At 42.0% G+C, this 16,247-nt stretch overlaps 1 protein-coding gene and 1 non-coding gene across 2 annotated transcripts; both read right to left on the bottom strand.

Annotated features, from left to right (window-relative positions):
• Positions 1–949: 949 nt before the first annotated feature.
• On the bottom strand, positions 950–16,247 carry LOC123511898. Its single transcript, XM_045267970.1, is given in 12 exon segments — positions 950–1,269; positions 2,350–2,612; positions 4,112–4,267; positions 5,805–5,931; positions 6,423–6,500; positions 6,670–6,807; positions 6,809–6,822; positions 6,949–7,066; positions 10,611–10,715; positions 11,915–12,143; positions 15,584–15,690; positions 16,101–16,247. Coding segments are annotated over 10 exon segments (1,200 nt in total). The 5' UTR covers positions 15,682–15,690; positions 16,101–16,247; the 3' UTR covers positions 950–1,269; positions 2,350–2,475.
• Positions 1,611–1,682, bottom strand: Trnad-guc. Its single transcript has one exon. It is a non-coding gene; the product is annotated as a tRNA-Asp (tRNA).

The following is a 16,247-nucleotide window of genomic DNA, read 5'->3' as shown; positions in this document are numbered from 1 at the left end:
TGTTTTTTCCTATTTCCTCTAAGTGTTTATGTAGTTAAAGCCAAACTTTCTCCCCTCTCTCTCTCTCTCTCTCTCTCTCTCTCTCTCTCTCTCTCTCTCTCTCTCTCTCTCTCTCTCTCTCTCTCTCTCTCTCTCTCTCTCATGACAAAAACTAAGACTACACACACACACACACACACACACACACACACACACACACACACACACACACACACAAGGTTCGAAGGCCATATTATGAAACGTTTTGCTCTCTCATCTCAATTATTATTAAAGGCCATTTAAAGAATTTCCTGTGTTCTCACGAGTGTTCTTCCTGTTAATGTGAAAAATTTGTTAAAGTGTCGCTATTATCAAACCAGACTAATTTGCCACTTTGGGCGTTGGTTCCACCTTTTCTGCATTGATGTCACGTCTACACTCGACATGCATATGGTAAAATTTTCTCTCTCTCTCTCTCTCTCTCTCTCTCTCTCTCTCTCTCTCTCTCTCTCTCTCTCTCTCTCTCTCTCTCTCTCTCTCTCTCTCTCTCGTGTATACTTTCATCCTTTGCTTTAATTTACGTAAAACTAGAATATTTCTTATACAACTGCATGGCTTATGGAACAGTTTTCGATTAGATGTAAAAATGATGCTGTATATCTTCTGCTACACTTGGCAGCGTGGACAGGCTGTGCTGTTCTGCCGCCTCACTCTTGACACTTGAATCCGCCCTGGTCACTCGCTGATGTCTCTTTTTAGGTCAGGTCTTTTTGAAGTTGAGGTGGCAACAGCGCGGAGTGGCAGAGCTAATCTCCAAAGTAGCACGTCATTCTGGTTTGACTAACTTTAGAAATATAGGGAAAAGGTTATGAACGCGCGTAACGGCAACTAAAGCCTTTTGAAAGTAATTGAGTAGGGCGTAGAAGGGTTTCAGAATGCGCGCCAGAGGTTGAGAGTCCAAGTTCAGTGTTTTTCTTTATATTTATTGAAAAATCTAGACTACAAGACAGTAGCGAATATATATATAAAAAAGCCCTTACGTTCACTCTTGTTAATAATGAATGATGTGTAGTACTGCAGGTGCTAATTTAGTTTGTTGTTCCGAGGTGGTGTCCAGGTGAGCTAAATATAGGTGACTGGAGGGAGCACAGAAGGGGCCGTGTCAGGCGAGATAGCGTGTTGGTCTCCGCCTCCATGTATTGCGCCATTAAGAAAGCTTGGGTGAGGACGAAGCGCGAAGCCTTGAAACTGACATAGAAGTTGGTGGAAGTGGACGTCTTGAAGTGGCACCTTGAAAATACATGAACAAATATAGGTGGTGAAGAAACGTTGGGAAAATACGTACACATAAATACAACGAAAAGCATTGAAAATATACAAAGAAATACAAAGGAAAGCCAAACAGCATCAGACCTCTCGGGGCTGTTTGGTAACTACTTCTAACTGGCTACAGATAAGAGAGACAGGACAGTACAGGACAAGGCTCTTCCCCACCCACCACTCCCTCCAGCTTACGCTGGCGTGGAAAATAGTTCGGAAAAGTACCATGCAGTATAGAAAAAACTGACATGGAATTTTCACAGGGAATGATGAAAGGAGATTCTATTATTCACCCTACGGTAAAACTTTATCTCCCCGGCGGGGAATCGAACCCCGGTCTCCCGCGTGACAGGCGGGGATACTAACCACTATACTACCGAGGACCATATATGTACACGAACGTAGTGAAAAGATTGGAAAAGCACACAGGAAAATAGTGAAAAACAAAAAACATTCACAAATATCGTAGAAAGAATGGGTGATAAAATATTGAAAGCAAAAATATTAGATTTTTCTCATAGATGCATTAATGGAGGGCTTTGATATAAATGTTCTGGAGATTTACAGTAATAATAACAATACATATACGAGTTGTTGCTCTGAAGTTACATTATAATCAACAACATAAACAGATGTCATGCAAATTTGCATTAATAATGTTTTGAGGAGATGCATTAAAATCAGCAATTAAAACGAGTTCTGTGAAGGATTAAAATAAGATTAATGTGCAGGATAAAGAGGAATTCACACATTTCTGGTCCACGAATATTTGATAGAAATGCGCATGAAATGAAAACAAAAACAACAATAATATGTGTTGCTTTGAAGGGATTGAACGCGAACGAATTACAGTCTCCAACGCGTATCGCAAAGTTATTAGGCAGGATGGCAATGATGGTACTAAACAGTTTAAGGCTGAAAATTGTTACAAAGGAGGGAAAAAATAAGTGATTGCGAGGCTGGCACGATGAAGGAAAGGATTATTCATTCGTAATTTTAATATTCTACTCATTCTACGTACGCAGAATAGATAAGAAGTCAAATACTCACCTGGAGTAAACACTGTATACTATCTGTGTGTGTGTGTGTGTGTGTGTGTGTATGTGTGTGTGTGTGTGTGTGTGTGTGTGTGTGTGTGTGTGTGTGTGTGTGTGTGTGTGTGTGTGTGTGTGTGTGTTACGCCGGGGGGATACACACGCCCCTCCTCTGCACAGCCTTCTTGCGACAAAAACACTTAAGTACCGCATCTCTCCCCCGCTGGCATAGGGCGGCGCCAAGCTGCCTGGGACAGTCCCCCTTGTAGCACCGCCCTCCTGGGGAATGCAGACAGAGGGTGAAACGTGAAAGAATCAGTAAGACTACTTGTTCTGGTCTTTTTTAAATATACGAGAAGTATTGGCCAGGGGCTGCAAGATTTTACTATAACAAAAGGGACCACTGAGATGCCAGTCACTGCTGGAAAAACCAGAAAGGATTATCTGTCTTTGGAGAAATGTCTTTAAACCTCCATCTTGAAACAATTCGTCATAGGAAGCGGTAAATACATAAGAAATAAGACTTAACACAGAAATCAAAATACAAGTAACTGGGAGTAGCCTGTAGAAATAGTCTTAACTTTTCACATGCTAGCAAATAACTTACGAACTACAAAAAGGTAAATACGTCAGAAACTAAGTGATAGGGAGCAACATATAGGGAGATAAGGCTAACTTTTACGTGCAGGGAGCTAAGTTAGGCCCTAAAAATCAGGAGAAGAAGCTAAAAACAACCCAAAGGACGCTGTTTGTAAGCAAGAGGAGCGGCGTGAATTTATGAACTGTTTACGTCTTTCAAGGAGGAGTTACTAATGAATAATGAAATAATAATGACAACTAGAGTGATGAGAAGAAGATTAGAGTGAAGACGGAAAGGAGAAACATGAAGGGAAGAACAGAGTGAAGACGGGAAAAGTAAAAGATGGAAAAAGCAAAAGATGAAAGAGATGAGACAAGGAAACGGGAAAAATGGGAAGACACGTAAAGGTAGATAATGATTAAGAGAGATAATGAAAAGAGATGAGAAAGGAGGAAAATACCACATGAAAAAGAAATGATCAGATGGGAAAGATAGACGATAGAAAAGACCGAAAATAGAGGAGAGTGAAGCGTTATGAGAGGAGGAAGAGGAAGAGGAGGAAGAAGAGGAGAAGAAGGAAAGGAAGAGAAGAAGGGAAAAATCGAATAGAAGAGAAATTATCAGATACGAAAGATAGATGATGAGAAGGGAGGAAGGAAGGGGGATGAGTACGATTTATTAAAACATCTATAGGAGAAAGAAGAGGAGATGAGAAAGAAGAAAAAGAGAACATGGAATAAAAACGGTTCAAGAACAAATAAAGAAAAACGGTATAAAGAACAAATATGAACGAAAGAACATAACCTAACCTAACCTAACCTAACCTAATCTAACCTAACCTGAACAATAAGTAAAAGAACAGCAAGGATGATGAAAACAAATTAGGTATAATGAACAATAATGAACGAAGAACTAACTTGCATTCATTAGAACAACAAAGATGAGAAAGAGGAAAAGAAATCTGTAACAGTGTGAACTACTTTAAACTTACCGAGGCGCAGGTCATAATACAAAAAAAAAAATACTGATATGAACTTACCGAGGCACAATACACAATAAAATAAAAACTATACTGATTTGAACTTGTCCAAACTTACCAAGACGCGACACACAATACATCTGAGCTTGTCTAAATTTACCGAGGCGCAGCACAACAGAAAAAAAAAATCTTTACTGATCTGAACTTGTCTAGACTCACCGAGGCGCGGCACACAATATCCTCTTGAGTCAATGAACTGGTCGGGGTCACATGCGCACACGCCCACCACCTCTGCCACTGATAGACGACAGAAGCTGAACTTGTTGAGAGCGCGGCACTGGGCGTCATTATAGCACATGTCCCCGATGCCGCTGGCTGGGAGACGCAACACCACAGTCAGACATACAAGGAAACAAGAATAGGAAAGTGCTGGAAAGTAAATCGGCTTGTATTCTGAAACGCAACACCAAAGTCAGAAATACCAAAAGGCAACACTAGAGTCAGATATACACTCAGAAACGCAACGTTTATCAGATATGCACTGAGAAACATTACACCAGACTCAGAAATACACCCAGAGACGCAACACTAGAGTCAGGTATACACTCAGAGGCACAACACTATAGAATCAGGAATACGCCTAGAAAAAGCAACACTAGGGTAAGAAACACACCCAGAGGAGCAACATTAGTCAGATATGCATTAAGAACGGCGATACTTTAGAGTTAAGAATACGCCTAGAAAAGCAACACTAGGGTTAGAAAGACACTCAGAAACTCAACACTATAGAGTCAGATATGCATTAAGAAGCGCAACATTATAGAGTCAAAAATACGTCCAGGAAAGCAACACTAGGGTCAGAAACACACCCCACAAACGCAACACTAGTCAGATATGCATTAAGAAGCGCAACACTATAGAGTCGGTAATAGGCTCAAAACGCATCACTAGGGTCAAGAATATACTCAGACACACAACACTGGAGTTAGATATACACCGGTAAAACACAGATAGGAAAGATAAATTAGCACAAGGAGATTTTATGCTTGTATTCTGAAAAGTCTTTGCTCTCTCACCGCTATTCACAGAGGCCACAAAGATGATTAGCAGGATTTTCAAGAGTGTTTCTCCTGTTACTTATATAGAAATCTTACTGATATGTCATTAGCAGTATAAGAAAAACCCTTAGAAGCGTGTCACTCCAACTAGAGCCGGTTTTTAAAGTAGTCGGGGGTTAGGCAGAAGTGTTTTGGTCCTTTCATTGTGATATGCAACAATTCACACCGCTAAAAGCAATGCATAGAATCTTTATAAACGTCTGCAAGAAAGAAAGAAAAACTGATTTGGCTATTTTTAATCCATCCCACGTTTGAAGGTAACTGTAAAACAAGAAAAGATATCCCAGAGTGGTCAGTGATTAAAGAATTGCAATGAAGTGGTTAAAATATGGTACTGATTAACCCCTTCAGTACTGCTACGCATTTTTTTTTTTATCTTGAGTTTTGGGTAAGATTGGATGATTTTATTTAAATTGGGAAGGATCTATAGAAGTCAGAAGATTAATGGCCAGAGTCTTCACTGTTTTAATCCCCACATGAGTATCAGAAGCTGTATAAAACCGTCAAATAGTAAGCAGAATAAATATGAAAACGCCTCCTGGTACTGAAGAGGTTAAAGGCCAGTATCATAGTATCCTATTTGTTCCGGAGCTTACCAATATGAAGAGTGTTGGATAGCTTACAAAAAAGACTGAAAAATTGGCCCTTTAGCCTTACCAGTACCTCTTTTGATACTCTTCAAACCAAAAGCATCGGTTGAAGTTGAATATGCAAACTGACCACTGATGAAATGTTTCTGTTGGGTAGCTAGCAAAGGAAAAAGTGTGAGTGTGGAACTAATACTTAAGACTTACCGTGGATGCATGCTTGGTTCAGGTAACTCGTGAGGGGAGGCACGCAGGTACACACAGAATTGTTGCATACAGAATGGAGTGTAACAGAGGAGCACTGGCTATCAGATGTACATTGGCCGCCCAAGATCTGAAAGAGAAAACGAAGGGTGACGAAAGAGGAGGAGCAAGAAGAAGACAGGCTGAGGAAGGAGGGGATATGCCAAGAGGAGGTGAGGAGAGACGTGAGAGAGAGAAGAAACAGAGCATGAAAGGAAACAGGAGCAAGGATGTATGGAGTATAAAGAAAAGAGGTTGGAAATAGAGACATATAGAGAAAGGATTTGAAAAGAGAATATAAGTTACATGAGAAGGAAGGAAGCCAGAGGGAAAAGTAGAAGAAAGGAGGCAGAGATGAACAAAGGAAGGAGTAGGAGGAAGAACCTGATAAATCACAGAACAGGTAAAGATGAGACTGGAGCCTGTTAATTAAGTGGCGAATATAGAGATAGAGAAGCATAGATTAAGGTGTTTAAGTCAGGGAAAGGGAAGAGGGGAGAGAATTACGAGGGATAAGAAAGGAAGAGCAGAGAGAGAGAGAGAGAGAGAGAGAGAGATATGAGGGAGTGGAGGGGGACTTACCTGAGTATATTCACAGCCCGTTGGTCCCCACGTTCTTGGATATTCACACACACACTCACCTCCGCGACACACAGCCCTCTGTAATAAAAAGGGAATTCAGACCACAACCACTAACGCTACTACTACTATTGCTGCTGCTGCTACTACTACTACTACTACTACTACTACTACTACTACTACTACTACTACTACTACTACTACTACTACTACTACTACTACTACTACTACTACTACTACTACTACTTACCTCAAATACACAGTCGGCATTGGAGGTGCAGGGTGTTAGCAGAATACTGTGGTGGGAGGGGAAGGATGGCTCTGGGGAGGAAGGGAAAGGGGAGGAAAACAGGGGCGGCGGTGGTGGTGGTGGTGGTTGTGGTGGGAATGCTTCCAAAACTACCTGAGAATAGAAAGGAGGTATTACTAGTTTATTTTGACATTTTATTTTACATTAGAGTATAGTGCATAACACACACACACACACACACACACACACACACACACACACACACACACACACACGTACTTTGGTTCAGGGTGGTGACACACATCAGCTCGTGGTGTTCAGGGAATCTGGTGCAGTCGAACTTTGACGGCCACGAGAGGCTCAGCACCATCATCGCCTCCGCACACCCCTCCCGCGCCTGGCCGGGGAGGGAAGGGTAATTAAATGAGGAGCCAAGTGAAAGATGGGTACAAAAGGAGGACAGAAAAGGAACTCCGTGTAAAAAGAATTGAAAAGAGCTGGAGTTGGATAGTTGAGGCGATGAGATTTTAAAAGCAAGTGAAGGGGAATGAAAATGTTTAATAGGTTGATAATAGAAGAAGGATGGAATAAAAATTGAAGACCTAAAGGGTTGTGAGTCTTGTTATTCAGCGATTCTGTAAAAAGAATCGAAAAGAGGTGGAATGGAAAGCGATGAGATTTTAAAAGCAAGTGAAAAATGTTTAATAGGGTGATAATACATAGAAGAGTATGGAATAAAACTTGAAGACCTAAAGGGTTGCGAGTCTTGTTATTCAGCGATTCTGTGGCTCTGTACAGTACTAGGAAGCCATGACAGGCAAAAGTAGATTGACAAATAGACTGAGAGGCTGACATGCAGATAGACACTCAGAAAAAAAAAGACAGGCAGACACAGACAGACGAAAAAAAAGATAGACAAGCAGAGGAAAATAGAGGGAAAGACAGACAGACATGTAGACTCGAGAAAGAAGAGACAGGCATACACAGACAAACAAAAATACACTGAGAGACAGACACACCAACAGAGAGACAAACAAAGACGGAAAATAAGTAGGTATATAGACAACCACTTAAACAAAAAGACACAGACAAGCAAGCATAAGCAAGGAGAGACAGATGGACGGACGGACAGACAGACGGACAAGCCAGCGATAAAACAAGCACACGCCACACCTCCCTACAAAAGAATGCCGCGTGTTGCCGGAGTGAAAGGAAACAATATAATGGACAATGCCAATGAATAAAGTGAATAAAACTTGGGACATTTCCATAATCATTCATCAACATTTGCAGTCCCATTGTTGAATAATTGGCCGTGTGCTCTTTGTAAATATCGGAAAGTTATTTTTGAGAGAGAGAGAGAGAGAGAGAGAGAGAGAGAGAGAGAGAGAGAGAGAGAGAGAGAGAGAGAGAGAGAGAGAGAGACAGACAGACAGACAGACACAGACAGACAGAAAAAATACGCAATTAAACAAATAATAGACAGACACAGCCAGCCAGAAAGACAGACACAGACAATCAGACAGACAGACAAACAAACACACACAGACCGACAGACAAACCGACCGACCGACAGGCAGACAGACAGACAGACAGACAGAAAAATTATAGAAAAGAGAAATAATCAGTAAAAAGGTGAGAAAAGAGAGAGAGAGAGAGAGAGAGAGAGAGAGAGAGAGAGAGAGAGAGAGAGAGAGAGAGAGAGAGAGAGAGAGAGAGAGAGAGAGAGAGAGAATAATAACTTCAAAAAAAGCTGAAAATAAGTTTACGGAAGAAAAGAAAAAAAACTAAAGAATATAAGAACTGGAAGAAATGAAAGAGGGATTTAAAGAGAAAGGACGAAGAGGAGAAAGTAGAGGCAAGAAAGTGAGAGTGAACGTGGAAGGGGAGAAGGGAGAAAGAAGAGGAAGTGAACAAGACATTAAGAAAAAATAAAATAAAATAAGAGAAAGAAAGGGAGAGAAAGGGAAGAGAAAGCAGAGAGAAAGACTGAAAGGAGAGATTTAGAGAGAGAGAGAGAGAGAGAGAGAGAGAGAGAGAGAGAGAGAATTGCAAGAAGGAATTAAGGGAAGTGGATAGCAAAGAGGAAAGAAGAGTAGTAAATGGATTGGCATAAAAGGATGAGAGAGAGAAAGAGAGAAAGAAGAAATTAAATAAGAAAGAAGAGTGAGGTAAAGGAAGGAGGAAGAAGAGAGTGAAAGTGAAAGGCAGGAAGATTAGAGAGTAAAGGAGAAGAGGAAGATAAATGAAGGAGGGGAGGAGAAGCGAGGGAAGTGAGGCAGGAGGGAGGAAAAGTGAAGGAAAAGGAGGGAAAAATGGGAGAGAAAAGCGCCTACAGAAGGTAAACACGATGTTGGTTCACCATCATTAGTGCAAATTCTCATCAAACAAATTAAATTATGACTGTAATGTGTGTGTGTGTGTTTTTGCCATCTGCTTGTGTGTGTGTGTGTGTGTGTGTGTGTGTGTGGGGGATTGTTGTTGTTGTTGTTGCTGATGTAGTAGTAGTAGTAGTAGTAGTAGTAGTAGTAGTAGCAATAGTTATAGTGGTGGTGGTGATGGTAGTAGTTGTAATAGTAGTAGTGATGTGGTGGTGGTAGTAGTAGTAGTGGTAGTAGTAGTAGTAGTAGTAGTGGTAGTAGTAGTGGTAGTGCAGTAGCAGCAGTAGCAGTAGTGGTGGTAGTGGTGGTGCAGGTAGTGGTGGTGGTAGTAGTGGTGGTGTAGTAGTAAAAGTGGTAGTAGTGGTTGTGGTAGCAGTCCACAGCAGTAGCAGTGGTAGTGGTGGTGGTGGTAGTGGTGGTGGTGGTGGTAGTGGTGGCAGTGGTGGTGGTGGTGGTGGTGGTGGTGGTGGTGGTGGTGGTGGTGGTGGTGGTGGTGCAGTGGTGGTAGTGGTGGTGGTGGTGGTGGTAGCAGTGGTGGTGGTGGTGGTGGTGGTGGTGGTGGTGGTGGTGGTGGTGGTGGTGGTGGTGAGTGGTGGTGGTGGTGGTGGTGGTGGTGGTGGTGGTGGTGGTGGTGGCAGTGGTGGTGGTGGTGGTGGTGGTGGTGGTGGTGGTGGTGGTGGTGGTGGTGGTGGTGGTGGTGGTGGTGGTGGTGGTGGTGGTGGTGGTGGTGGTGGTGGTGGTGGTGGTGGTGCAGGTGCAGGTGGTGGTGGTGGTGTGGTGTAGTGGTGGTGTTGGTAGTGGTGTGGTGGTAGCAGTAGTAATAGTAAAAGTAGTAGTAGTAGTAGTAGTAGTAGTAGTAGTAGTAGTAGTAGTAGTAGTAGTAGTAGTAGTAGTAGTAGTAGTAGTAGTAGTAGTAGTCTGGATTCGTTTTAACTGTGTGTGTGTATGTGTACTTTCCCTGACAGTGTATGTACGAGTGTATGTATGTATGTACTTACGTGCGTATGTAAAATTTTCTGTTGGCAATACAGTTTATGAAAATTAGTTTTATGTAGACATAGTTCATTTATATGTGTATTGATGTATTTACTTAATTTAGAATAATGGAGTTACGTGCATCCGCTGTTGTGTGTGTGTGTGTGTGTGTGTGTGTGTGTGTGTGTGTGTGTGTGTGTGTGTGTGTGTGTGTGTGTGTGTGTGTGTGTGTGTGTGTGTGCGTGCGTGCATCATCTCAAAGGCTTTGAAAATTAACATCATGTTACCATTTCTCTTTCTGTGAATCTCTCTCTCTCTCTCTCTCTCTCTCTCTCTCTCTCTCTCTCTCTCTCTCTCTCTCTCTCTCTCTCTCTCTCTCTCTCTCTCTCTCTCTCTCTCTCTCTCTCTCTCTCTCTCTCTCTCTCTCTCTCTCTCTCTCTCTCTCTCTCTCTCTCTCTCTCTCTCTCTCTCTCTCTCTCTCTCTCTCTCTCTCTCTCTCTCTCTCTCTCTCTCTCTCTCTCTCGGGTTTGTGTGTGTGTGTGTGTGTGTGTGTGTGTGTGTGTGTGTGTGTGGGTGTTGCCTTACCTTCTTGCACAGTGAGCGGCATGGGGGCAGATGGAACCCGTAGTTGGTGCACACAGGCATGTAGAGTGCACACAGAAACTCCCTTAGACCCTCAGAACACCCAACCTGAAACGTACACACACACATAAACACGTACACACACACACACACACACACACACACACACACACACACACACACACACACACACACACAAGCATTCACAATATCATCTTTCATTATGTTTTATTTTTTCTTCTCTTTTTTAGTCTATTTCATATTTTGTACCCCTCTTGTAAGTTCCTCCGGTTTCCCATCCTCGCCTCTCCCTGTCTCTCTTTTATCTCTCCTTCTCCATCCCTTTGCTTCTCTGTTTCCCTGCTTAGGTTGCCTTTCCTTGCTGCTTTCATCTCCCTTTCTTTTTTTATTCCCTCTCCTTTGACACATCCCTTCACCTTGCTATCCGATCTCTTCTTTCAAGCCTCTTTGCTCCTCCATCCCTTCCTCTCCCTTCTCCCTCTCTTATATTCTCCTGTCCTTCTCTCACTCTCCTGCCTCCCTTCCTCTTTCTCTATTCTCTGTTCTTCTTCCATGTTGTTCACTCTCTATCCTTTGTTTCTCTTTCAGTTTATTTTGTTTGTGTGTATCTGATCTCTCTCTCTCTCTATCTTTCTCTCTCTCTCTCTCTCTCTCTCTCTCTCTCTCTCTCTCTCTCTCTCTCTCTCTCTCTCTCTCTCTCTCTCTCTCTCTCTCTCTCTCTCTCTCTCTCTCTCTCTGACATATTCATCCTTTTTTTATTTCATTTTCAAATTTTGCTTTTTATTTCCCTTACTTCATTTTACTCGTGGATTATTTTGTAACACCCTTATTTTTTATTTTTATTTACCCTTTATTCTATCTTCGTTTTACTTCTTTTCTGTTCTTTGTATATTCTTACTACTCTCTTTCACTAATTCCCTTCGTTTTTCCAGCTTTTTTCCATCCCTCCTTTTATTCTTTTTTATTTACTTTCCTCTATGTTCTTCTCTCATTCAGTGTTTTCTTCTCCCTTTGTCAATCTTTTCATATTTCGTTTATTTACTTACTTTCTCACTCTTCCCTCTCTATTCTCATTGTCACCCTTCTTCCCATCCCTCTTTTTTAAACATTTCTTTTTCATACCAATATTCTCACTCAACATTCTTACCTTCCTTTTTTTCTTTACTATTCTTTTCAGTCGTTCTTTTACTAATCTCCTTTCCCTTGACTTCTTTTCTCTCCTTACCCCTCAATTTAATCCTGCTTTTACTCCCTTCACTTAATTTCCCTTCCTTTCGTCATCTCACCTGTAGAAGAGGTAGGAAGGATAGAAGCTCCTCGGATGCATGATTAGGTAACTTGTGGTGTAAGGATTCAGGCAGCGGCGTCTCCTCGTAGCCCAGACCTCTGCATGCAGCGTCAAGAAGCACCTGACACGGGGTTTGAGGCGGGAGCTCCGTTGATGTGCTTACACTAGCGCCTTCACCTCCTTTAGTCAGCGCCAGGAGTAGCAGGGATGTGGTCAGGAAAGGTAGCCTACGGGGAAATGTAAGTTAAGACAGTGAATTTGTGATGTGGTGAGGAAATTTTGCTCGAGGTGAAGTTAAGAGTTTTATAGTCCGGGTCTCGGTTTGAATGGTGTCGCAGGGAATGCGTGGTTGTCAGATCTTGAGGAAAACCGTGAGCTATCCTTGTAATAAGTGCGTTGATCAACAGAAAACAAGTATTATTCATATTAATAAATCAATTACGGTGTCAGTAGACTACAATATGTTTTAAATCCAGGAGGCATTTTAGAGTAGAAAGATTATAGTGATGTAAGAAGACGTTGGGTAAGATGGCAAAGCTAAGAGAGGGACTTTTAACGATGCAGTGAGAAAGGGTTACAAGAGAGAGGTAGAGTTAAGAGAGGAAGTTTAGTGATGTAACGAGGAATAATAGAGCATTGAAGTTTAACGAGATGAATCCCATGTAGAGGACCAAGAAGAAGGAGAAGAAAAGGACGTAAGTGGAATAGTAAGAGTAATGATAAATGAGAGAGGCTGGATATATGATGCAGATGACCAGAGAGAGAGAGAGAGAGAGAGAGAGTGGGTGGGTGGTGGGGAGAAGGAGAGGGGGGGCAGCTCCAAGGTCAGTGTAGTGTGCTCTCTTTCAAGCTTACACGCTAAAGCTTTCAGAACTTCTCCCTCGAAAAATGACATGAAAAAAGAAGAAAAATCAACCACAGCGAATATAACAACGTAAAATTCTTCCCTGGGATCTACCTGTGATTTCGACTAATATATCCATCATTAAAACTTAACCCCTTCAGTGCTGGGAAGCATTTTCACCATGAGTTTGGGTATGATTAGACGATTTTATTCACATTAGAAAGGGGTCTATGGAAGTCAAAAGATTAGGTCAGAATCTTCAATATTTTAATCCCCCACGTGAGTTTCTGAAGCTGTATAAAATCACCAAATAGTAAGCAGAATGAATGTGAAAATGCGTCATGGTACTGAAGGAGTTAATAATTCGAAACACCTGTATGGTCGCGCTCGAAAGTCCTGTAACCTGCCACCTTCATTTTTACTGTTTAACCTTTCCTTCGATTTCAAGTAACTCTGCGCTCCTTAGAATCATGTTTTTCTAGGTTGATTACTAACACATAAGATGGCTCACGATAGAAAAAAAAATCGCTTAACCCCTTCAGTACTGGGACACAATTTTACCTTTAGATTTTTCCACCATTAGACCCTTTTATTGACATTAGGAAAGGTATATGGAGGTCAGAATATTAATGATCACAGTTTTCACTATCTTAATCCCCTATAAGATTCTGAAGCAGCAAAAAACACCAAATAGTAACCAGAATGAATATGGAAACACGTCATGCTACTGAAGGATTAAATTTAGTGAAAAAAAAAATACTACACGTGAACAGACTTTTGGCAGTGAGTGTACATAAAAAGTGTCTGGGAGGAATGCAAGCGAAAGCAAGAGTGGTTCTAAGAAGTGTTGTGTTGGTACAGGGTGCGCGCTGGAGGTTCGCAGCTACAAAGTGGTTATCTACAAGGCCCTTTTAGCAGTGAGTGGCCGAGTGCTGCGTCTGGCGTGTGTCTGACCTGGCTGGCTGGCGGGGCTGATGGTGTTTTTGCAGGGGACAGTCTTCAAAGGTGCAAAGGTAAGCATCACTCTTTTCTTTTTCCTTTACCTTTTTTATTTGCTAGAAAGACAAAGGTTGTGTTTGGTTGTAGATTGATATTTTGTACGTCTTTGATTTTCTATTTGTTTCTACTGTATACGAATTGTCTTGTCATTTTATATTTTCTGCCTTTTTCTTTTTTTCTTTTGCTCGTGATAGTCTTCAGAGTTGTTTTTAATGTTATGGCCTATAGCGCCTGTAGGTGTACTTGAAGAATATATGGGAAGCGCTGTTCAGCTTCCGCCCATTAGTGGCGCAGGCAATTTTATTTATAGTGGTACCCATATTAGGGCTAATATCACCACCCAAGCGCATCTTTGGTGTAACCTGGGTATCATGCTGACATGAACACTCGACAAAGGGCAAAGTTTCAAGGCGATACATGGTGGGATTCGAACTTACACGTGGACGCCTGCCTGATCCCACGCTCACCACCTTATCCACTACGCCACCACTTCCCTAAGATGTAGGAAGTAGAGTAAGCATCACGATTTTTTTTTTTTTTTTTTAACAAGAAATTGTGTTGGTTTGGGCTTAAAATATATTTGCCTTTTTTTTTTTTTTACGGCCATTTTTTCTTAAATTTTCTATTGTATGAAGTCAGATGTGTATTTCTTTTTATATTCAGTATTTATTAGCACGAAAATGCGTATGTATAATCTGCACATCTTTTTCTTAATAGGTAAAAGTTTTTGAGTATATTTTCATTGTCTAACCATCAATTATATCTTAGATTCAATATTTCCCAGTTGACAAGATAAAAAAACGAACTCAATGGACTTAATCACTCATAAATTGATATTTGCCTATTCGATTTTTAGTTGAGCTCGGCTTTCTATTATAGCAAGCTATTTCATTTGACGTATATGCTCCTTTCACTTTTTTTCTTTTTTCAATGCAAGCAAGTGTAGCAAGTGTGCAAAGTCAAGTTTTATTTCAATTTCGAAACTTGACGCTTCAGAGAATGTGTAAGAGAAAGACTTTGACAGTGAAGGGCAACAGGGCGACATCTGTGTGTGTGTGTGTGTGTGTGTGTGTGTGTGTGTGTGTGTGTGTGTGTGTGTGTCTGTGTCTGTGTCTGGCGGTGATGGTGGTGGTGGCGTGGCGTGGCCCTTGGAAACAGTCACCGCGATCGCAGCCGCCACCACCACCTCCACCACTACCACCGCCGCCTCCTCCTCCGCCACCGCCCTTCTCCCTCCTCACCACCACCACCACCACCACCAATTCTCGCGTCATTCATCACAGGAAACAAACTCCTGAGACCGCGCGTTGGACATGACAATCACCGCCACAATAACCTCCATTACCACCACAATAACCACCGCTAGTACCGCTGTGACAACTATTACCAATACTATTCCCTTACTGTAAGACTTTTCTTATTCTTGTTATTGTTACTAGTACTACTACTACTGCTACTACTACTGCTACTTACTACTGCTGCTACTACTACTACTACTACTACTACTACTACTATTACTGCTGCTGCTACTACTACTACTACTACTACTACTGCTACTACTACTACTACTACTACTGCTGCTGCTGCTACTACTACTACTACTACTGCTGCTGCTGCTACTACTACTACTACTACTACTACTACTACTACTACTACTACTACTACTACTACTACTACTGTTAGTACTACTACTTTTACTACTACTACTACTACTACTACTACTACTACTACTACTACTACTACTACCACCACTACTACTACTACTAATAATAATAATAATAATAATAATAATAATAATAACAACAACAATAATACTGTACTCACCATAACCCAGTCAGTAGCGTGCCTCGAGGACCTCTCAGCTTCGCACACATCCCTAGGGCTTCTCCTGCCGCCGTCAGAAGCACCGGCCGTGTTCTCATCAGGCGTTTCTGCGTAAAGAAATATCATGTTCCGTGTTTTTCGTGGTATTCTAACAAGATGAAGCGTTTCCACATATGTTATTAGTCTTATTGAACTGTTGGCTTTGTTGGTGTTCTTTTGTCTTCAGCATCGCACGAGTATGGTGCTTTATGCTCGTGTTGGCGGGATGACCTGCAACCACACGCTAATTTTAGTCCATATGCGCATGTTCAGTCTGGAGGAATTAGGTAATTTGATCCTGAAACCTTGTGAAACCTCGTAACACTCCACAGGCAACCACTGAACACACACACACACACACACACACACACACACACACACACACACACACACACACACACACACACACACACACACACACACACACACATCCTTCACTCGCACCTCTCCATCACTGCACCAAAACTCGTAAACTCACAAACGCTGACTATTTTTTTCCAAACCGCGGCCAACACGCCTCTGGACGCCGCCACGAGACAGTGTGAGGAGAGTGCGACCGACCCCCGCGTTAGGACGAAGCTTAGGGGGGGAACGGCGGGCGGCTGAGTGCGAGGAGGGGGCGGGG

This window comes from Portunus trituberculatus, chromosome 32 (genome assembly GCF_017591435.1).
Source record: "Portunus trituberculatus isolate SZX2019 chromosome 32, ASM1759143v1, whole genome shotgun sequence".
Taxonomy (NCBI): Eukaryota; Metazoa; Arthropoda; class Malacostraca; order Decapoda; family Portunidae; genus Portunus; species Portunus trituberculatus.
The sequence above is the reverse complement of the archived record's forward strand: the minus strand, read 5'-3'. Positions and strand labels throughout refer to the sequence as shown.